This window comes from Muntiacus reevesi, chromosome 2, assembly GCF_963930625.1.
Source record: "Muntiacus reevesi chromosome 2, mMunRee1.1, whole genome shotgun sequence".
NCBI classification, from domain to species: Eukaryota; Metazoa; Chordata; class Mammalia; order Artiodactyla; family Cervidae; genus Muntiacus; species Muntiacus reevesi.
Genome location: NC_089250.1, coordinates 52,573,768 through 52,595,344, shown reverse-complemented (window position 1 = coordinate 52,595,344; position 21,577 = coordinate 52,573,768). Strand labels below are relative to the sequence as shown.

The window sequence follows — 21,577 nt, the reverse complement described above, 5'->3', positions numbered from 1 at the left end:
GCATAGATGGCACTGGAAAGTGTGCCAGGTAAACATCCAGCAAGTGTATGCCAGGTCTCCTCATCTTCTCCAAACTCCCTGCTGAGATAGACGCTCTGTCATTCCCTTACTGGAACAGGTGGGCATGGGTGGATGCCAGCGTTTGCCAGGGGCTGAGATCATGTCCCAAGCATGATCTCAGACTAAGAGCCTAGACACACATGTGGCATTAACATGCTACCAGCAGGAAAACCTCTGGACATTAAGCGGTCCACGGGACCCTCTAAAATCAGCCTGGCCAGAGGACTGCGGCTGCCACTGCACCGTCAATTTCTTCCTGGTGCTTTCCGGGCATACTGGGGTCACCTAGACAAAATTTCTAACCACGGAGAGCTGCGTAGACCCCTGGAACTTCCCTGTTGACTGCCAGCTGGTACTAGGAGCTGGGGACTCAGAGGGCCCGCCCTGACCAGTTGGGGACATTGACGGAAAAGGCGACTGAACCCAGAGGACAGTAAGGAGAGGAACGGATGAGGCTCTCAGGAACCGAGTCACGGGCAAGGGGCAGCCATTTGCGAAATCTGAGAGTGATCAGCTCAGTCAAGTCTTAAAAAGACCTCTGGGCGTTTCAAGAAAAGGTGGAAACCACAGGAAACCTGTCAGAAGGTTTGTACAGTTGTCTGGGCAGTTGTTTGAGAGGACTTGGCCCAGGCCAGGCGGGAAGTGTAACCGAGGCCCCGGTGGGGATGATTTTGAGGAAGGAGCCGTGCGGGACCCTAGGTTCGGGCCCCCGGGCGAAAAGGGGCGGGCCCTGGGCTCAGGGTCAACGGAAGGGGCTGGTGGGACCTGGCCCGCGGCGCGCGAGGAGCGCGCGCACCCTCAGGGGAGCAGTTTCCGGCCGGAACACTGCCCAAGGACTGGGAATGGCGGCGGAAGTGCAGATAGTTCAGGGAAGACGGCGCGCCTAAGCCCGTATACTCAGACTGGCTGCCGGCTGCGGACACGGTGGTGGTGTGTGAGCCAGCCTGGGACGAAGTCCTGGGGACCCCGCTCGTGTAAGGCTCCCCTCGGAGACCCGGGCACTGGAACCAGTGCTCCAGCGGCGACTTCCGGCACTGCAACTCCCGACAGGCCCCGCGCCGCCCTCAGGTCGCGCGCTGGCGATTCTGCCGCGCTGGATTGTGGGGCGCGTAGTGCCCAACTCTACGCTCGCGGAGTGGGCCGGGCCGGCGGGAAGGGCAGCCGGGTGGGGTTTTGGAGCGCGGGCAGTTAGTTCCAGTGTCTAGGCGAAACCAGGCCTCGGGAGGCCGGGTGGTTTGCTGGGCGCCGCACGGATTTGCGTCCCAGGTCAGAGCAGCACACGTGTTCTTTCGCTGCCCGGCTGGGAGGGATGGAGGTGGCCCAGAGAACCGAGGGTGGGAGCCGCCGGGGTGGGAGGTTCCAAGCCGCCCAGGCTGGGGGCGGGGGGGGGGGGGGGGGAGGCGCTGCTGGGTACTGGGCGGAGGTCAGTACAGTGTTATTGCGGGTGGAGCATGTGGAACTGCACCTGCATCTCTTCTGTTGCGTCTCCAGGAGCTCGGTGGAGCTGTGTGGGGCGGGAGAACAGGGCAGGGTCGACACCTCTCCGAACCCCTTGTGATGGGATGTCACAGGCTCGCCTTTGGACCTGTCCGCCGGAGTCTCTGCCTGCCTGAATTGATGAAGTGGCCTGGCACTCGGGAAAAGCTCGCTAGACACAGGCTTGTTGTCATTTCCGTCTCTGCTGTAGGAGCTCGCGTGGAGAGAGGCGCCGTGTCCCCGCAGTGCAGGCTGGCATCACTTGCCTGGAGCCGCTGAGACTGTGAGATGTTCAGAGGGGGTTTTGTCTCGCAGACCCACACAGCCTGTACTTCAGCCAACCTCTGTCCCCCCAGGAGTAGACCAGTATGCCCAAGATAACCCTGAATGGTGTGACAGTGGACTTCCCTTTCCAGCCATACAAATGCCAAGAGGAGTACATGAGCAAGGTTTTGGAATGTCTGCAGAAGGTGAGGCTGCAGACTGAGGGGCTTGTACCTGGGGATGGGTCAGCGTGGGTAGAGTCTCTGCAAAGACCTAACGCATCAGTACATGCACCTTCCTGTTAACTCTGGCCAGGTCCTACTTGTAATGCTGCCCTTATGGATGTGGGCCTTAGCCATAAATAGGGCTCATGTTTTAAGTGGGGTAGGAGAGATGCTTAACAAATAAAGAAAGGTAATTCTGGGTGGTGATGAGTGCTATGAAGAAAGGCATAAGGTGGTAGGCTTAAGAGCACCTGGGGGACCTCACTGAGAAGGTGCTGTGTGAACTGAGGCCCAGTGATGAGGAGCAGCCAGCCATCTGAGGATCTGAAGGATGTATTTCCACACAGAGGGGCAGCTGGTACCCAGCCCTCGTCTGGGGAGGTCATTAAACCTCATGGGGTGCAGATAGCATCCTGCTGGGTTTCTGGGCATGCCCTTTTGTCTCTGCCCAAGCCCCCAGCCCCCGAGGGCTGCGTCTGCATCTGGGCACGTCATGTCTGCCCAGTCTCCCCACTCAGGCTCCCAGCTGAGAGCTATGTAGGCCATCACATCTCATCAAGATCCTGTAAATGCTTGGATCCAGAATTGTAGAATGGAATTCCTATTTTGAGGCTTGGCACCTAATTAGTCATCTTCCTATTTATAGCATGTTAGAAGATACTGTGGTGTTTGGGGTAATGCTCTGCAAATTGTTTGCTAACGTGTATTGACCTAACCTCCAGCTTTTGGTTTGGGAGTGGAAAGGTCCTGTGGAATTTTATGCCCTCTGCTGGCTGCTGGGCTGGTCTCAGGTGGGCTGTGTGGCCTGCGGTGCCTGCCCCCTGCTCCCCGCTGACCCTGTTCCCCACCCCATTCAGAAAGTGAACGGCATTCTGGAGAGCCCCACAGGCACGGGGAAGACACTGTGCCTTCTCTGCAGCACGCTGGCCTGGCGAGAGCACCTTCGAGATGCGGTCTCTGCCCGCAGGATCGCCGAGAGGGCTTCAGGGGAGCTCTTCCCCGACCGCAGCTTGGCGTCCTGGGGGAACGCCATCCTGGAAGGAGATATTCCAGGTGATGCTTCCTCCGCCCCACTCCTGGCCTCCTGGCAGGGAGGTGGGGAAGGAAGGGGGGTTTGTAGCTGCCACGCCATTTCTCATCGTCCTAGCTGTAAACCTAGGGTCAGAGCCTTACAGACAAATGAGGACTCTGCAGAGACCCACTGCTCTGCTTCCTGGTCATGAGTTCAGGCACCTGATGCTTAGCTGTCTGTGGGTGGACTTAGCTGAGTGCCTGTAGCCGTGACCTGTCCTTCCTTGTGCTGGGCAGCCTGCTACACGGACATCCCGAAGATCATCTATGCCTCCAGGACTCACTCGCAGCTCACGCAGGTCATCAGCGAGCTCCGAAACACTTCTTACCGGTGGGTCGGGGGGTGGTCTGCCAGGACTCCGCCCTGGGACACCTTTACTGGGCTAGAACCCTGAGCTCCTTGTGGCCATCAGGATGTCAGCTGTAGGCGTGGGTGGGGCAGCAGAGGTGAGGCCCTGTGTCAGAGCTCCTAGCGCTTCTGTAAGAGGGGCTGTGTCCCCTTCTTCCAGTCTCCCATGAGAGGAACGTGGAGGTGGAGGGGCCTTCCAGAGGCCTGCCCTCATTTCTCAGTCTCGCCTCCTCACTCTCCCTGGACCCTGACTTAGGCTGGGCTAAGCTGCAGGGAAAGCCCCTCTCAGTCCCGGGGCAGATTTCTGCCCTGCCTGCCCCCTCTGGTTGCCTGGGCGAGTGAGCCAAGCTTCCCAGTACAACTCACGGCTCTTGCCGCTGGATGGCACTGGGACCCCCGCCCTCTGATACTTGGGCCTCCGCCCTCTCTTCTACCAGGCCCCGAGTGTGTGTGCTGGGCTCCCGGGAGCAGCTGTGTATCCACCCTGAGGTGAAGAAGCAGGAGAGTAACCACATGCAGGTGCGTTCCCGTCCCTGCCTGTCTTCTGTGGTTCTGCTGCTGCTGCATTGTGGGGGCTGCCCGGGCTTCAGCACCTCAGCTCTGCCCCTGGGAGAGGGGGTAGGGGAGCAGGGTGAAGAACTGGTGGGGGGTGGCAAGGGGAGGGCAGGGTGCAGTTGTCACACAAGCCCAGACCTCATGTTCCCCCAGGTCCACTTGTGCCGCAGGAAGGTGGCAAGTCGTTCCTGTCACTTCTACAACAACGTGGAAGGTGAGAGGGCTCATGGCGGCCCCTCAGTGAGCATGCTACACGGTGTGGAGTGTGGGCGCTTCTGAGGATCGAGCTCGGCGGCCTTCTATGTGCAGGAGCACTTGGGCTCTTTCGTGACGTTGGCGAAGGAGCTCACACGGGCTGAGAGACTGGGCTTTTCGGGAGGGTCCCCGCCATGCCCAGTAGGGGAGGTTCCCCAGGCCTAAACTGTCCCTTCTAGGAGTCTGGAATTGAGGTGCCTGCCAGGTAGGAATGCCAGTGTGAGCAGCCCCCAGGACAGGCTAGGTACTGGGTCTCTGGAGAGCATTTCTCTTGGGGTCTCAGCTGCCTTCCACAGCAGTTTGTGGGTCAGCTTGCTTCTCTGCTGGACCAGTCCTCACCTGCAGCATCCCTCACCTCACCTGGAAGAACCTTGAGGAGGGGAGGGGCCAGGAGGCCAGGATGGAGTTGGGAGCTGGGGGGAGCTTTTGGCCTACAGAGGAGGCACCCTCGGAGCTGGTGCCTGCTGGGCCCTGGGCTGCAGACCCCGGCACTGCCCCAGGCCCCCTCCCACTGCCCTCAGCCTCCTCCCCCGGATCTCCTTGTTGGTGCTCAGCCTCAGCGTGGGGCTGCCTTCTAAAGCACAGAGCAGGGCTCCCTTGGGACTTGTTTAAGGCTTGGTGCCCTCCCTGGGGGTTGCCTGAAGCCGTTCCATCCCGGGTGACCCCTGTGGTCCAGGGGGACTCAGTGGGCCTGAGAGCCCGTGTTCACTCCCACGCGTGTCCCCAGAGAAGAGCCTGGAGCAGGAGCTGGCCAGCCCCATCCTGGACATTGAGGACTTGGTGAGGAACGGGACCAAGCACAAGTAAGCTCTGCTCTCGGCTGCCCCAGGCTGGGCTTCCTCCACATGCAGAGGCACATCCGTTTCTTTCCTTTTGAAATCACGAAACTAACGTTATTCAGTATGACAGTACGTGGCAATTGTGAGGACTGTGAAGTAAGAAGTGAGGCCCTTCTTCCTGGCCCCCAGTCCCCCTCTACTCTCCAGGCATTGAGCTTGTCTTCCACCTGATGTGCCCCCCACCCCCGACATCTGCTGCGACCTCAGGGATTCAGGGCTCTGGTCGTGGGGGCACAGGCCCACTGTCCCCTTTCCTCCCACCTCATCCACCTGCCCAGGAGTGGGCCTGGGGCTTTTGTAGATTTTACATGAGTGAGTGGTCAACTCACATGGTTGAGGACGGATGTATGAGGGGTCGCAAGCCTCCCTGCCCGTGCAGTGCCCCAGCGCCTCCTCCCCTCCAGGCTGTGCCCCTACTACCTGTCTCGGAACCTGAAGCAGCAGGCGGACATAATCTTCATGCCCTACAACTACCTGCTGGATGCCAAGGTGAGGCCTCAGCCTGCGCAGCTGACAGTGCCTGATGGCAAGAAGGTCCCAGGCTCAGAGGTGCCAGCGAAGGAGCCCTTACTGGTTCTGGTTCCAGTATTAGACCCTCGCTGGGAGCCACAGGCTGGCGCCGGGGGACCAGCCCCCCTCATCGGCACAGCTGGGTGGGTGGCGGGAGTGAGCGACTGCCCGGGGTCCGTGTCCTCCCGCTGGACACCACCGGCAGCCCGGGCACATCAGCCCCAGCCCTGCGTCCCACCTCTTGCTGTAGAGTCGTCGTGCACACAGCATCGACCTGAAGGGGACGGTCGTGATCTTTGATGAAGCTCACAATGTGGTGAGTGTCTGGGGGCCTCCTGACATCCCCTTCCTCACACAGAACAGCTGGGCTATCCTGTCCAGACCCCTGTGCCCCACTGTCAGGACCAAGCAAACTTGGGCAAGGCGGCCTTCTAGCCTATGCCCACCATTTCCACACAAGACCCCAGACTCCTCCTGCCATCTCTTCCTTCTCTTCCCTTTGTCCCTGTTGGCTGCCTCCGTCACCTGCTTGCCCCGCCCCACCTGTTCTGTGGCCTCTGCCAGGGCTCAGGGACCGTGTCTCCAGGAGTGGTGGGCCTTGACTGGGGTGCTGGAGGAAGACCACTTGGGGAGCCTGGCATCCTAGGACAGAGGTGGTCACCCTCAGCCCCATTTGAGTCCACGCAGTTGTTGCCGTGTGGGCAGTGGGCCCAGTGGGCTGGTTTTGACTCGAGAGTAGCTAGAAGCCACAGTTTAATGGGAAATTTATTAATAATGGCATCTCAAAATAGTTTTTCAATACTGTCTGGACCAGACGTCCACCTCTGGACCAGTTTGAGAGCTGGCCTTGAGATCACAGGGTGGGGCTTGGGGGGCTCTCACTTCCTCTTCCCTCTGCTCCCCGCCCCACATCTGCCTCCTGGAGCCTCGTGACAGGTGGACTTGGGCTCACAGGAGAAGATGTGCGAGGAGGCTGCGTCCTTCGACTTGACGCCCCACGATGTGGCCTCGGGACTGGACGTGATTGACCAGGTGTTGGAGGAGCGGACCAAGGTGGCGCAGCAGGCCGAGCTCCACCCGGAGTTCAGTGCAGACTCCGCCGGGTCAGGTGAGCTCGCGGTGGGGACCACAAGTGGGACGGGGGCCAGTCTGCCCAGCTCCCTTCTTTCCATTCGGCTTCTGGAAACATCAGTTTGTCATTCTGTGTAAGTAGCTTCTCAGCCTCACAGACTAGGGGGTGGGTAGCCCAACGAGTCAGCACTTTCTCAAGTCCTTGCTACCGTCTTCCTGGGGTATGGATCTACTTCTGTGTAGACATGAAAACCAGGGGTGTTAGCTATAGGGATGTTCAGTAACAACCTGGGAGCATTGTGCACATGAAATGTCCTCTTCTCGGAGTCCTCACCCCCTTTTTCTGTCTCAGCAGTGATCAGGGTGTGTGTAGGGGTCTTGGTGGACGCGGTTAGTGTGTGTACAAGGTTAGTGTGTGTGGTTAGTATGTGCATGGATTCTGCACGACCTTTGGTAGGTAGTGATCCACGTTTTGCTCACCCGGACCACTTGGTAGCAAGTGTTTCGCTCTTGAGTTGTGGGTTTGTTGCATTCACGCCTGCCCTGTGGGCGTCTTCCACATCCCACTGTGTCCTCACACAAGCTGCAGCAGGGTGTGAATAGCCCTTGCTTCCCAAGTCCCTACAAGGGACTGGGACACGTGGACAGACTCCAGAGGGAGCAAAAGCCCCTTCTCCCACCAGGCTGCCTGCTTCTGCCCCACTCTGTGAGGGTCTCGGGTCCTCTCTTGTTGCGCTCACAGGCTGTGTTGGGGGGAGAGCAGGTTTGTAAATGGCTTTATGTGTTTAACACAGAAGTTCTCAGACATGTCAGCTTTAGGACCCTTAATGTTCTTAAACTTTCAGTTCTGGAAATTTACTAAGCTTTGTTTTTGTGAGTTACATCTACAGAAAGTTATTGGGTTAGAGGTGGAATCTAAGGAACTAAATGAAAAACTATTCTGTGTTTCCCCATGTTATGTGTTAGTTTCCCAGGCCTGCCCTAACGAAGTACTGTACCCAGGCAGTGCTGGGGTCAGGTGTCAGCTGGGCGGTTCCTTCTGTTATTCCTGGGGCATGCGCCCCAGTTCTGGTAACTGCTGGAAGACCTGGGCTTGTAGACGCGTCACTGCAGTCTGGCTCCATCTTCACACCGTGTCCTCCCTCCTTGGGACATCAGTCACTAGATGAAGGCCCAGCCCAGTCCACTGGGACCTCATCCTAACTGTGTCTTCAGATAAGGTCACGTTCACAGGGATCAGAATTTAGGATTTGAACATAACTTTCTGGAGGACACAATTCAATCCAGAACATGTTAACTTAAATAGCCATTTTTAATATAAGGTAATTGAATCTTGTAACGTGATAGCACACGTCACAGCTGTGTTCATTTCCCAATGCTGCTAAAGGAAATACCCAGATGTGGCTTGAACCAGCACATGTATTCTTTCATGGCCCCCGGAAGCCCAGGAGGGTCTTCAGCACCGGCTCCACTGGAGGCTGTGGAGGAGGTTCCGTCTCCTGGCCTTTCCCAGCTTCTCAAAGCAGTGCCCCATCTTCTCTGACCCTTTGACGACCTGCCTTCCTGCTTAGGGTCCCCAGACAATCCAGGGTGATCTCCCCATCTCCAGGTCTCAGCATCATGGTGCCTCCAAGTTCCTTTGCCTCAGAGCTGAAGAATAGCTCCTACTTGCCACAACTAGAAAAAAACCACGAGCAACAAAGACACAGCACAGCACAAAAATAAATAAAAAAGAAAACAAAGATATTTTACAGAACAGGAGGAATTTTTTGCAAATAATATATCTGATGAAGGATTTGTATCTAAAGTATGGAGGAAGCTCTTAACCAAAAGACCACCCAACCCAGTTTAAAAATGGGCAGAAGATATAAACAGACACAGATGGTTAATATGCTCATGAAAAATGGAGCCCATTGGTCGTCAGGGAAATGCAGATCAGAACCATGATTGGTGTATGTCCCTGGGTCCCTCCGAAGGTGACCCCCTGCCCCAACCCAGCTCAGGCTGCTGCTTCTTGTCCAATTGGGACAGCATGGGTTTCAGGGCCATCTCTCTTCTGTGGCATCCTGCCCTCCATGCAGCATCCAGGCTCCTTAGGGCAGCCGGTGGAGCTGGAAGTAGGTAGGTTTGTGCATGTGCGCTTTTCCCTCCCCAGGGCTGAACTTGGAGCTGGAAGACCTCGCCAAGCTGAAGAGTAAGTGCCCCTCTTCTCCTGCCTGTGCCCTGGACCCCCACAGCCCCAACCTGATAGCCCCCTCCCGCCACAGTGATTCTGCTTCGCCTGGAGGGGGCCATCGATGCTGTGGAGCTGCCTGGAGGCGACAGCGGTGTCACCAAGCCTGGGAGGTGAGGGCCGGAGTGGGCGAGTGTGCGGGGAAGGTCTTGGGTCACAATGCAGGGAGTCTCCCTATCCCCAAGGCCCTGGAGTGGCTGCCAGCATCTAGTTTGGTCCTTGAGAAAGTTGGGACCACTCTCTTCTCTGGTCCAGCCCTCTGTCTGCGGTTGTCTTTTAGAATGAAGCGCCGCCTTCTGTTGGGAGGAAGAGCAGGTGTAACTCCTTGCGAGCTGCCAGCTGTTCTGGGATGCGGGCCCTGAGCTCCTCCTGCTCTGCTGTGCTGAGACCCTCTAAGGGCCCAGTTGCTCCCCACATGGCCCAGGTGTCTCCTAGGCTCGCGCATTCGCAGGTTTCCTCAGCAGTTTCCACTACCCACCTCCTCCCGACTCTTTTTCCAGAACTGCTCCCTGGATGCCCTGCCCAGAGCCTCCACTCCAGAGAGGCCTCCATCTGAGGCCTGAGCCCCAAACTCAGGTCTTTTTCTGGGTATGCAGGTCTTAGGCCGACTGCTTTCCTCCCCATGGGGGCTTTTGAGGGGAGAGGCCACTCACCTCCAGCTTTGGGCCTCCCTGGAGGCTCAGAGCTTATTTGCAAGTGAAGGAAACTTAAAATGCCTTAATGGCTGTCAGGTTCCCAAAGTGCAGCCAAGCCACCTCTTTCTCGTAGCTACATCTTCGAGCTGTTTGCCGAAGCACAGATCACGTTTCAGACAAAGGGCTGCATCCTTGACTCCCTGGACCAGCTCATCCAACACCTGGCAGGACGTGAGTCCCAGCCACACACTGGGGCCGCCCCTTCCTCTGGCCCATTGACTGCTTTCTGGTTGGGAGGCTGAGTCCTTAACGTGTCTGATGGCATATGTTCCATAAAGAGCAGTCCTCCTGGTCAGCCCCTTTCAGGAAAGAGCATTGAGGGGCTGGGTGGCCAGTGAACTGTGGGCCCCACCACTCTCTCCTCCAAACCTCCGTGCTGTTTCCACCCAGAGGGTTCCCCGGGACCACTCCCCATTGGTCTCCCTGCAGGCGCCCAGCCTTGCTGTGCTCTTGGCCCCTGGGCAACCCCAGCAGCCTCTGTGCTTGTCCTGCTGACCCAAAGGAGACCCCCTGGGAAGAAGGGAGAACTGTCTTCTGAGGGCATACCCCTTGCGTTCACCACTGCCCCCTCCAGGTGCCGGGCTGTTCACCAACACGGCGGGCCTGCAGAAGCTGGCGGACATCATCCAGGTAGAGACTGACTGCCGCCAGCAGGTGGCGCCTCTTCTCCCCGATGGAAGGTGGGGGCTTTCTTCTGTGGGCCTCTGGTGGTACTAGACCGGCAGAAGGGCCAGCTGCCCCAGCACATGCTTCAGGTCAGCCCGGCAAAGCGGGGTTCCTCTCACTCTGGGCACCCGCTTCAGGCCGTCAGGATGGGATCAGGCGAACAGACAGGCCTAGCCAGCTGTTGGCTCTTCTCATTTCTTGCTGACACAGCTCTTCAGAGGAAAGTTAATGATAAGTGGATCCCAGAGTCGGGGGGAGGGGGGCACAGACAGTGTTCGCTGTGTTGGTGGGCCAGCCTCACCCAGAGAGTGTCCAGACATGGATGGGGTGAGTGTGTCCAGGTGACACCTGTGAGCACTGGTGGGGCCTAGGGCCGGTGTTGGGATCAGTGGTGGGTTGCACATCCCTGGGCCAGGCCAGCCTCTCTCTGGGCTTTGGGATCTTCTTGGAGGTGCGGCAGCCGAGGCCCTCTTGGCCACGTGCAGACCCCACCTTCTCTAGGCCAGGGGACGTCACGTGCCTCTGGGTCACTGGTGTTCCCACCTCCTGCCCCTGATGTGCCATTCTCCTCGGGCTTGGTGGAGGCACTTCCTCCACTCAAGTGGACAAGCTGGGGCCTGTCTTCTGTTAGCTGGGTAGCTCAGGGCCTTTGTTCCTCCTCGCTGGGCCTTTCAGCAGAGGCCGCTCCCTGGCCATTGCTCTTTGGGACATGGGCACCAGAGGCCCTGTGTGGCATGTGCATGACTGCCCAGGCTGCGAGGGGTCACGGTGGGGGGGCGTCCCTGGCTGCGTATGGGCTCAGTGGGTCACCTGCCCAGCAGCACCTCTCACTGTCACCGCACCATGTCCCCCTCCCCAGTCATTGCTGTGTTTCCAAGACTGCAGGCCCTCTTCCACTCCACTGCATGGGTGGCATCCACGGGCCCCCTGGCCACACCCACAGGTGCTCGTCATATTGGGATGTAAGATGAGTAACTGCCAGGTCACACTTCCTCCAGCTGGAGGGGACAGGACGTGCCAGCAAAAGAGAATGGCCTACAGGCAGCAGAGGACGCTGAGTCACCCGCGGGGGCCACTTAGAGCAGCTGCCAAAGGAGATTCCAAAGCCACGGGCTTAGTGGTGTTTGGGCTCCAGAGAGTCTGGGGCAGGGAGGAACCCGCTCCATAAATGGGTATCCGGGGAGGGGTGGGGCTGCACAGGCCTGGAACCCAGGGCCCTGCGAGGAGGGGCAGGAGGGGTGGGCAGAGAGTGCCATGAGGGAGGGTCCACTTGGAAGGGCATGGCCAGGGCCCTGTAGTCAGGACTTGGGACTCCCCAGAGACCCAGCAGGCATGATGAGTCACCGCATGGATGGTGGAGGCCTTGGACGCCAGCTACCCTGGCACGGAAGTGCCATGAGGAAGCAGGCAGAACCCAGGCCTGAAGGACCACACGCTAGTGTCCTCCTCTGTGAGCCTGACTGCCTTTCCAGCCCCTTTCCTGCCTCACAGACAGAACAGAGCCCCCAGGGTGGAGTGCCAAGCTGCCGGCGGGCTGGCGCCGGAGCCCAACCAGGAGGGAGCCACACCTGGCTCTCCCCCACCCACCCGTGTCTGCATCACTCAGCACAGGGCGATGGCTCTGTGGTCTGAAACTTCTCCCATCCCTTGAAGTGTAGGAACTGCTCTGGGGCCACGGCATGGGTTTGCAAAGGAAGCCATGGCCCCAAAGTGGCCTTACCTGCCACCATGGCCTCCGCTCTGGGATGGAGTCGTGTGTGAGGACCTGTCCTTACAGGCAGATACTTTGGTAAATTACTAGGCCAGGTGTTTTGCCACCTGGACGATGGAAAAGCTTCTTAAAGCTCCTCTTGCCCTTGGCGCTTACTCCTTACAGGCTGTGCTGTGCCCACGGGCCGTGCTTCTGGGGTCTCATATAGGGTCTCAGGGTGCCTGCTGCTCCTCTTGGCCCGGGGCCCACGTCCCCTGGGCCCTGTAGGAGTTTGCCGCGAACAGGGTACTGATCCATTTGTAGGAAGGAGTGGTGGATAAAGCTTCTGCCTCCAGCTGCTGGTGGTGCCAGTCTCCTGTTCTCCTAGGTACCGGGTAGAAGTCGAGGTTCTGTGGTCAGTGTCCAGCCCGGTGTGAGGCCCCTGGGAGTGCAAGGCTATGGAACGCGCTGTTCCTTCTACACGTGTCTTGGCCTTGTCTGTGCTGGCTGGGTGTCCGTCGGCTTGTTCCTTTTCTGTGAGAGCCTTTTGAGCCTCAGCCATGACTCTTGGACCTTTGGGCTGTTTGGGGGCAAGCCGGGGCTCTGTGATGTCCAGCGGGCTTCCCAAGGCTCGGTCTCTGCTCTCCAGGGTGGCTGTACCGTTTCTTCTAGAGGAAGTGACATCTGTGTCTTAAATATTTCCAGTGTTAAATACTTTCTGTTGCTGTTGAGAAAGGGATCTTTTTAATGCACCGGTGCTTGTGTGTGAGAAACCTATTGAATTGTATCTGTTGGTCTTGTGTGAAGCTGTCTCACTAAGTTTTCTTTTCACTCTAAATGTTTGTCATTCTGTTTCCTGGGTTTTCTAAGTGGATAGTCATGTTGTTTGTAATGTTTAGTGTTTTGTACTTTCTGCCCCAAGATTTATCCCTCCTGTTGTTTTTTCTTGGCTTGTTGCATTCACAAGAGTATAATTCTACTTGTTTTACTTAGGGATTAATTTTATCCTTTTAGTTCTCTGAGTAAACTGAGGTCCTTTGCCCTGGCCCTGAGCCAGCCCTGGGGGAAAGGGGGAGGCGAGCTGCTGACCTGGGCCTGGTGCCCATGAGAGGTGCCGACTGGCTGCCGAGGAGGGGCCAGCAGGACTGCTGTGTCACATGGGGCAGCTCTCTCCTCTCACCCTGTTGGCTTGGAGGCAGTGGCGGGTGATGACCATGTCCTGAGTGCCTGTCTCTCCTGCGTGGGAGCAGCAGGTCAGGAGAGGCAGTCTCGGGTGTGTCCTGCTTACCTCATCCCTAATCTCTGCTTTCCAGATTGTGTTCAGCGTGGACTCTGCCGAAGGTGACCCTGGTCCCATGATGGGGCTGGCGTCTCAGTCCTACAAGGTGGGGCTGCCTCCAGGATGGGCTCCTGAGCGGGGCCTGGGATACATGTGCACTCCTGGGATACTTGACCACTCTTGGGACACATGTCCACTCCGCCCCTCCAGGTGCACATCCACCTGGATGCAGGTCACCGGAGGACAGCTCAGCGATCAGATGTCTGGAACACCACGGCGGCCAGAAAGCCAGGTATGGCTCCTCAGGGGCAGGGACATGCTCCTCCTGAACTGGGCTGGCGCCGTGTCCAGCTGTGGGCTCCTGGCCGCCTGTCAGTCCAGCCTTATCTAGCTGCCATCCACCTGTCTTCTGAGAGTCCGAACAGAGAAGCCAGAGTGCCCCAAGACTGGGCTTCTGGTCCCCTGCATCCTCCGTGGTCACTCCTGTCATTGCTGGGGCAGACTCAGCCAGGACAGTATAGGCCCGGGTCCATCTCCATCCTTCCCACCGAGGGCAGGTCCCATCCTAAGGGTTGGAAGAGCCTTCTCTGGTTCACTTCTGGAAGTGTCACTGCTGGCCTGTGATGTGGCTGTGACCCCAGAGTCGCAGTGCCAGCATCCGTGTTTGCTGTTTCCATCTTGGTTTGTGGAGCATGGAGGGCAGGCAGGCATGTCTGTCCCACAGGCGTCTGTACTGGCTTGCTGCCTCCTGGGGCTGTGGGCCCGCGCCCCTCCCTTTTCTACAGTTCCACCTGGTGTGTAGGGAGGGGACTAGCTCTTCACACCCTGAGCCACAGGGACCTCTGGGGTTGGAGTGGGCTGATCTTTCTGGAAGTGACCTCAGGGCCCTCCTCCTCTGACCCCGGGGTGCTGAGGGGCTTCTCCGTTGTGCTTGCTGTTCCTGGGCTCCCGAGGAAGCACTCAGCCCCAGGCTCAGCTCCTGACTCAGGCAGGCCCCTGGGCAGACTTGCACACCCGGGCCTCGGGGCCCAGCGCCACGCGTCAGGGAGGCTGGTTGCTGTGTGGCTGGTGGCCGGGCCTCATGTGTACCCCCTGCAGGAAAGGTGCTGAGCTACTGGTGCTTCAGCCCGGGGCACAGCATGCGTGAGCTGGTCCACCAGGGCGTCCGCACCCTCATCCTCACCAGCGGCACACTGGCCCCTGTGGCCTCCTTCAGCATGGAGATGCAGATGTAAGGGCTTGTGCCCCCGGAGAGGGGTGGGAAGGGTGTGGCACACCCTGAAACCAGCCCCCTGCCTTGAGCCGCAGGGTGCTGGGGTTCAGGATTTCACAGGGGCCACCCCCTGCCTCCTTCCAGCCCTTTCCCAGTCTGCCTGGAGAATCCCCACGTTATCAACCAGCACCAGATCTGGGTGGGGGTCATCCCCAAAGGCCCTGATGGAGCCCAGCTGAGCTCTGCCTTCGACAGACGGTAGGGGGCCTGGTGGGACAGCTGGGCAAGGCGGGCAGTGAGTGCCGGCCCCTCATGGCAGCAGCCCCCTGGTTCTCTGCAGGTTTTCTGATGAGTGCCTGTCTTCCCTGGGGAAGGTGCTGAGTGAGTGCCCGGGTGCCCCCCCAACTCCCATCCTGCCTGGTCTTCTAGCGGGGTGGGTGGAGGGGCTCTGTGGACACCTCTCCCGCTGACCCAGGCCATGGCACTTACAGGCAACATCTCCCGCGTGGTCCCGCACGGGCTCCTGGTCTTCTTCCCTTCCTACCCGGTCATGGAGAAAAGCCTGGAGTTCTGGCGAGTGCGTCCCCCCTCCAGTGTTCTCTGGGACGGATTGTGGAGGGGGAGCCCCAAACGGCCAAGAGTCTACAGGAGGGCCGGGCGGGCACCTTGTCTTGAGAAGTCTCCTCCCGTAGGCCCATGACTTCGCCAGGAAGCTGGAGGTCCGGAAGCCCCTGTTCGTGGAACCAAGGAGCAAAGGAGGCTTCTCAGAGGTCCGGGTCCCAGGCCCCCCACCCCAGGCTGCCCTGGACTCAGGCCACCCTCAGCCCCTGCGTGGCTGAGGTCCTGCTGGCCTTTTAGGAAGTTTGGGCTCAGGGATGACAGCAGCAGACCCCACCCCACCCCACCCCTCCCGCCCCAGCCCCAGACCCTGTGTTTTTTGGGAACGGTGAGCAGTTGCTGGGTGTCAGTCCAGGTTGGCCTGGCAGCTGTGCCCTGAAGGAGCTGCTTGGGCCTGCTGGCCTGCCTCCAGGTGGGGTGCTTTGTCTTGGAGGGTGATTCCTGGGGCTTGCTCAAGGAGGCGGAGGGGTTCAGGGCCTGGGCTGGGCTGACGAGCCTCCCCTTCCAGGTGATGGAGGCTTTCTACGCCAGAGTCGCTGCCCCCGAGTCCAGTGGGGCCATCTTCCTGGCTGTGTGCCGGGGGAAGGTGAGGCCTCAGAAGACTGGGTCCCACACTCCTGCCCTTTCTCCCCACCTGAACCCTGTGCCCAAGGGGGTTGAGGGGTCTTGACCTGGGGCTGTACCATGGGCAAGAAAGGCTGGTCACTTTCCTCAAGTCCCAGGTCCTGTGGATACGGGAAGCTGTGGCCCTTTTGGTCCTAGGGGGTTGGGCCCTGGGGTCCTGGGGTGGGCAGGAAGGACAGAGGAGGTTCTGGGAATGAGGATGTGGTTGTGGGGTCTTGGGAGTGATGGACTCCAGATCCAGCCTGGTTCAAGGTTGGAGGGTTCTTCCACCCTGCTCATCCTGGGGGCATGTGGCCATGAGGGTTCAGACCCAGGGGGACCTTTAGGGAAGGTCCAGGGCTTGATGGAGACAGACGTGCCTGCTGCCCTCCAGGCTAGTGAGGGGCTGGACTTCGCAGACATGAATGGCCGTGGAGTGATCGTCACAGGCCTCCCGTACCCACCCCGCATGGACCCCAGGGTTCTTCTTAAGATGCAGTTCCTGGATGAGATGAAGGCCCAGAGCGGGGCTGGGGGCCAGGTGAGATGCGGGGCTGGGTGGGGCTGGGGGTCATGTGAGGGGCAGGGCTGGGAGTGGGCTGGTAGTGCTCCAGCTGACGTGATGGAGCCCCTCCCCCCCGCAGTTCCTCTCCGGGCATGACTGGTACCGGCAGCAGGCATCCAGGGCTGTGAACCAGGCCATCGGGCGGGTGATCCGGCATCGCCACGACTATGGGGCCGTCTTTCTCTGCGACCACAGGTGCAGCCCCTCCCACCAAGCTCTGGGGCCAGAGCCCCCACCCCCGACACCAGAGGGGTGGGCAGTCGGGGTGCAGGGTTCCTAGACTGAAGCCCCATCACCCTGCAGGTTTGCCCATGCAGACACCAGAGCCCAGCTGCCCTCCTGGGTGCGCCCCCACGTCAAGGTGTACGATAGCTTTGGCCATGTCATCCGAGACGTGGCCCAGTTCTTCCGTGTGGCCCAGAAGACCGTGAGTCCCCAGCCCCAGCTGGGTGAGCCCTCATGCCCACCCCGGGGAGGGGCCGGGTGTGACCCCTGACCCTCTGTGACTGTCTAGATGCCTGAGCCAGCCCCCCGGGCTGCTGCCCCAAGTCTGGGCGAAGGAGAAGGCGTTGTCTCAGTGTCTGTGTCACCGGGCCCCCTCCCCACCAGGAAGGCCATGAGTCTGGATGTGCATGTCCCCAGCCTGAGGCAGCAACACACGGGTGTGTGTGACGGTGGCACAGCCGGGTGGGGCCCACAGGGTGGAGGGCGGGCTGCCTCCAGCAGGTGGGTGACATACTGGGACTGATGACCCGAGTGCCTGGTGAGCATTGGTGGACTTGACTGCCCATGTGTGTTCCTGCAGGCTCGCCAGTCACCAAGGATACTGAGGGCAGCCTGTGTGTGGAGTACGAGCAGGAGCCTGTCCGTGCCCAGCGGAGGCCTGCAGGGCTGCTGGCCGCCCTGGAACACAGTGAGCAGCTGGTCGAGGGGCCTGGTGACAAGGCCCTCCCTGCGGAGGAGGAGGTGAGGGGCTGGGCTCTCTGGAGAGGACACGAATGGCTTGACCCCTGATTCCGTGCAAGGGGGCTGAGGCTGCCCTGCTGCTCAGAGTAGTGTCCGTGCTCTGGAGCCCTGAGGCCTGGGTCGGACACAGCTGTGTCGCCTTCAGGCCTGTGGCTGCTCTGCCCTGTTGGGCCCTCGTGAGAAGAGGCCAGCGGAGGAGCAGCGTGGCAGAAGGAGGAAAGTCAGGCTGGTCAGCAGCCCGGTATGTGAGCCTTTGACAGACGCAGGGTTCTGGAGGGAGCCTCTGGCTGTATGGCTCCGAATGGTGCAAATGGTGCACTGGCCTGACTTGTCTGTCCTTGCTGGGGGTGGGCTCTGGAGTGGCCAGGGCCCGGGGAAGGAAGCTGGGCAGGCCTGAGGGTGGGTGCAGGGGTGGATGGGGGTGACAGACCTGTGGCATGCTCTGCACTCACCCCCTATCCCACCTTGGCCTGCTCTGACCCTGTCCCAATTCTACTGTGAGAACATCTCAATCTCCACTCAGCTCTCTGAAGCAGCTCAGAGGCCTGTGTGCCCTTCACTGCCAGTCTCATGTCTCCTCCCAGGATCCCTGGGCAGCCCCCCACTCAGGGCACTCCCACCACACTTTGGAGCCCTGCAGACTTGTCAGATTCAGGCTTTTCATTTTGCATTTGTTTTTGGTAGTGTGGTGAAGTCCACACAGGCCCGTGGGCTCCTTCCCAGAAGTTTCCGTCTTCCCAGCTGGGCAGGAGCCAGGCCTGGCCCTTTGGCAGGTTTGGGGTGGCGCCTATAATTGGGCTGTCTCCCCTGGCCTGGCATGAGCGTTCAGGCTGACGTGCCTGAGTATGAGGAGTGTGGTGTTCCCTGCCTCGGATAAAAGCTGTTAAAGAACAACTGAGTTAAGTCCCAGAAGCTTCGGAAAGCCCCAGATGCCACTGCCTCTGTCCATTTTCTTTGATTCTGGGAAGAGCCAGGCGGTGCCCAGGGGACTGACACTGAGGGGGTGGCCTGGGTGCCAGGAGCCTACGACTCTGCAGGCAGAGCTAGGGGACAGCCTGGGAGCCTAGATGGTTCTGGTCGAGGGTCTGGGGTCAGGACTGGGGTGTGTGGCAGAAGTGGGGCACAGGAATATTTGAAGCATGGCACATTGAGAAGTGTCCCTTACTGTGAGAGGACGGTCTAAGCCAAGAGTGCCCACCGCAGCAGCCCCTGCCGTGGGTGCTGGGAGCTCTGCAGAGGAGCAGGAGCTGCCAGCCAAGAGGGTGAGCCTGTGCTGTCCCTCCGCTGTGCTCGGTAGGGCTGATCACCTCGGCTGAAGCCAACCAGGGGGTTACCTGCTGGCTCCTCCTGGCTGCTCCTGGTGACCACAGCTGGGCCAGGCCAGTCAGGAATCCTCCCTGGCAGCCCCAACAGCAGCTCACTGACCCTGTGGGTGGGAAGGGTCTGCACCACCTGACAGGTGCTGGGCATGTGTGCGCAGGAGGGGCCGGCAGCCAGCATGGACACGGGCAGGGCCAAGCTGTTCATGGTGGCCGTGAAGCAGGCACTGAGCCAGGCCAGCTTCGACACCTTCACCCAGGCTCTGCGGGACTACAAGAGCTCCGATGACCTTGAGGCCCTGGTTGCTCGCCTCAGCCCCCTCTTTGCCGAGGACCCCAAGAAGCACAGCCTGCTCCAAGGTGCCTTGGCCTGCCTAGGCTGCCCACTGAGGGTCCTGCTCTGGGAGTTGTGCTGCAGCTGTGGGGTGGGGGCTACCAGGGTCCACGGTTGACCTGCTCCCTGGAAGAGATGCAGGTGGCCCCCCAGTGGTGGCTGCAGCTGCAGGGACCCTCAGGCCCAGAGCCCCACCCCTCCCCTCCCCACAGGCTTCTATCAGTTCGTGCGGCCCCACCACAAGCAGCAGTTTGAGGAGGTCTGCCTCCAACTGACGGGCCAAGGCTGCAGCTCCCCGCATAAGCACGGCCATCCCCAGAGGCAGGGGGCACAACTGACCCTGGACTCCAGTGGTGAGCTGTCCTCTGCCTGGGTGGGACCCTCAGACCCAGGTCCAAGAGGAGGGTTGGTGCCTGGCTCTTGAGGTGGGCCCTCACATGGCCCAGCCTCCCTGTTCCTGAGGTCCAGACAGGTGACCCCACTTTGGGGGTCATGGGCCCTCGGAGCACACATGGCGTGGGCCTCATGGAGCCTGGGCCTGGGGAGTCCTGGAGACCCGCCTGCCCCATCTCTACCTGGAGAGGCCCTGCACATCCAGAGCCTAGGAGCTGCTCTCCCTGTGTAAGGAGGTGCCCACCTCTGGACGAGACTTCCCCCAGGATAGTTGTCACGGTGCTCTGGGATCGAAGATTCCAGCCTGAGTCACCCTTTGCACACCCCACCCTGTGCCTGCCCCCCAGGAAAGAAGCCCCACCCTTCCCTGCTGTTGTGGTGACCTGAGAAGAGTTTGAGGCCAGGTCTCCCCTTGGAAAGACCTTGTCCCTCCTGGGGCACCCCTGGGCCCTCAGGGACCAATGGGACAGCTGCTTGTCTCTGTTTCTTCAGGAAGGAAGGAGTCTGACCCCAAGTTGACTGTGTCCCAGGATGCAGCCAGGCGACTGAACCCTTGCGAGCAGCTGAACCAGGGCCGGCCCCACCTGGCCTCTGGGCCACTCCCCGCAGGTACTGATCTGAAGAGGTTTCAGGTTAGGGTCAGGAGCAGCAGGAAGACCCTGGGGAGGAGTTGCCGGGGGCCACTGTGGCTCTGATCTCCAGAGCAGGGCAGGTTGGTGTGAGCTCCTGGGAAGCTGCTGGACTGAGACGTCACTGTCCCATCAGGAGACTCCAACTGCCCACTGCACAAGGGACCTAGAGCCCCTGGAGCTGAGAAGCAGCAACCATCTACTGTGAGCGCCTACCTGGCCGACGCCCGCCGCGCCCTGGGGGCTGCTGGCTACAGCCAGCTTCTGACGGCACTGACCACGTATAAGCAGGATGACGACTTTGAGAAGGTGGTGGCCGTGGTGGCTGCACTCACCACCGAGAAGCCTGAGGACCTACCCCTGCTACAGAGCAAGTGGCTGGAGTGGGGGTGGGAGGGGGCAGGCAGCAGGGCTGGCAGTGGAACCAGCCTGAGCCACCCTCTTTGCAGGGTTTGGCATGTTTGTGCGGCCACACCACAAGCAGCGCTTCCGACAGATGTGTGTGGACCTAAGTGGCCCAGGGACCCAGGCTCCAGGACCCCAGGAGGGGGGCTCTACCATGCCTTCTGACCTTGTCCACGAAGCTCCCAGTCCAGGTAGGGCCGCCTGTCTGGTGCTCCTGCTCCCTGTCATCCAGTCCCCCTCAACCCTCGCAGGGTGGGAAGGTGAGCAGCAGGGAAGCACCAGGGACCCTCAGACCTGCTTCATTCTGTCTCTAGGCCCCAAAAAGACCCAGAGCAAGATCTCGTCCTTCCTTATGCAGAGGACGGCTGAGGACACAGGGGCTCCTGGCCCACCCCTCAGTTTCCCCCGCGGGCAGGCGCAGTTGGAGTGGGGTAGGTCTCCTGGGAGGAGCTACAGGGACTGTCGGGAGTTGGGGCTGGGATGCAGCAGGCCCATGGTGCTCACATCAGGCCCCTTGCAGCGGGCATGGCGTGTGCAGGCTGCAGGGCGGAGGACGTGGTCTTCTTCAAGTGCCCCTCCTGTGGCTTCCTCCGCTGCCAGGCCTGTTGGCGACAGCACCTCCAGGTTGGTAGCCAGGCCCCGTGGACACGGCCAGTAGGGGTTGCCCCCATAGTGGGGCTGAAGGGTTGGGGGTAGGGGGTTCCTGGCAGTGTGTCCAGTCCTTTGTCTCCACAGGTCTCTAGGAAGTGCCCTGGCTGCCGTGCTGCCACGAGAAAGCAGACGCTTGCGCAGGTCTTCTGGCCAGAGCCCCAGTGAACAGGGAGCCACTCTGGGCACTCTGCGGACCCTGAGGCTGCCCCTCGTGGGGCACTGCCTGGACACTTGCCTGTTGGCTGGGGGTGGGTCAAAGAGCCTGCCTGACAGGGAGGCCAGTCTAGTGTCTGTGGTGATGCCCCTGGGAAGGCAATGGGATCTGGGTTCCCTGTGGGAGGCCATGAGGTCATCTTGGGGTTTGGGGTGGGTCCACTGGAAGGTGCTTGCCCAGAACTTGAGTGGATGCCAGCCTCTGGGCAGAGCCCCCATAGGAAGAAAAGGAACCTTGCCCCTTTTGGGGCAGGGGGGGCTGCCCTCGGCAGACCAGCTGTTCACCAAGGGACAGAGATGTAATAAAGCTGCTGGCACTGCTGGACGTGTCTGCATGTCCCGGGCTGGTTGGAGGGGTGAGGGTTCCAGGGAGGATGGGGGCATCTGGGCAGTCTCCCTTCCACATGCTTTGTCCAAAGGGGAAACCGCTG

At 60.1% G+C, this 21,577-nt stretch overlaps 1 protein-coding gene across 3 annotated transcripts; it reads left to right on the top strand.

The window, feature by feature from the left end:
• The first annotated feature begins 1,204 nt into the window (after positions 1-1,204).
• Positions 1,205-21,482, top strand: RTEL1 (regulator of telomere elongation helicase 1). 3 transcript variants are annotated; one of them, XM_065921615.1, is made up of 36 exons: positions 1,205-1,326; positions 1,748-2,006; positions 2,882-3,077; positions 3,333-3,426; positions 3,882-3,963; positions 4,153-4,213; positions 4,982-5,057; positions 5,498-5,582; positions 5,854-5,919; positions 6,558-6,711; positions 8,830-8,868; positions 8,942-9,020; positions 9,676-9,773; positions 10,177-10,232; positions 13,272-13,343; positions 13,448-13,529; positions 14,336-14,468; positions 14,595-14,708; positions 14,791-14,831; positions 14,942-15,027; positions 15,143-15,220; positions 15,577-15,654; positions 16,066-16,212; positions 16,316-16,431; positions 16,540-16,663; positions 16,751-16,898; positions 17,042-17,202; positions 17,348-17,443; positions 18,683-18,881; positions 19,068-19,208; positions 19,741-19,857; positions 20,014-20,247; positions 20,327-20,473; positions 20,597-20,713; positions 20,803-20,906; positions 21,018-21,478. In XM_065921615.1, exons 2-36 carry the CDS (start codon positions 1,905-1,907, stop codon positions 21,096-21,098), a joined length of 3,804 nt encoding a protein of 1,267 aa, XP_065777687.1. In that variant the 5' UTR covers positions 1,205-1,326; positions 1,748-1,904; the 3' UTR covers positions 21,099-21,478. The 3 variants fall into 3 exon arrangements, with proteins under 3 accessions (XP_065777687.1, XP_065777689.1, XP_065777688.1); XM_065921617.1 differs by lacking the exon at positions 16,751-16,898 and having other exon boundaries at positions 16,540-16,685; positions 21,018-21,482; XM_065921616.1 differs by lacking the exon at positions 17,348-17,443 and having other exon boundaries at positions 21,018-21,481.
• Positions 21,483-21,577: the final 95 nt, after the last annotated feature.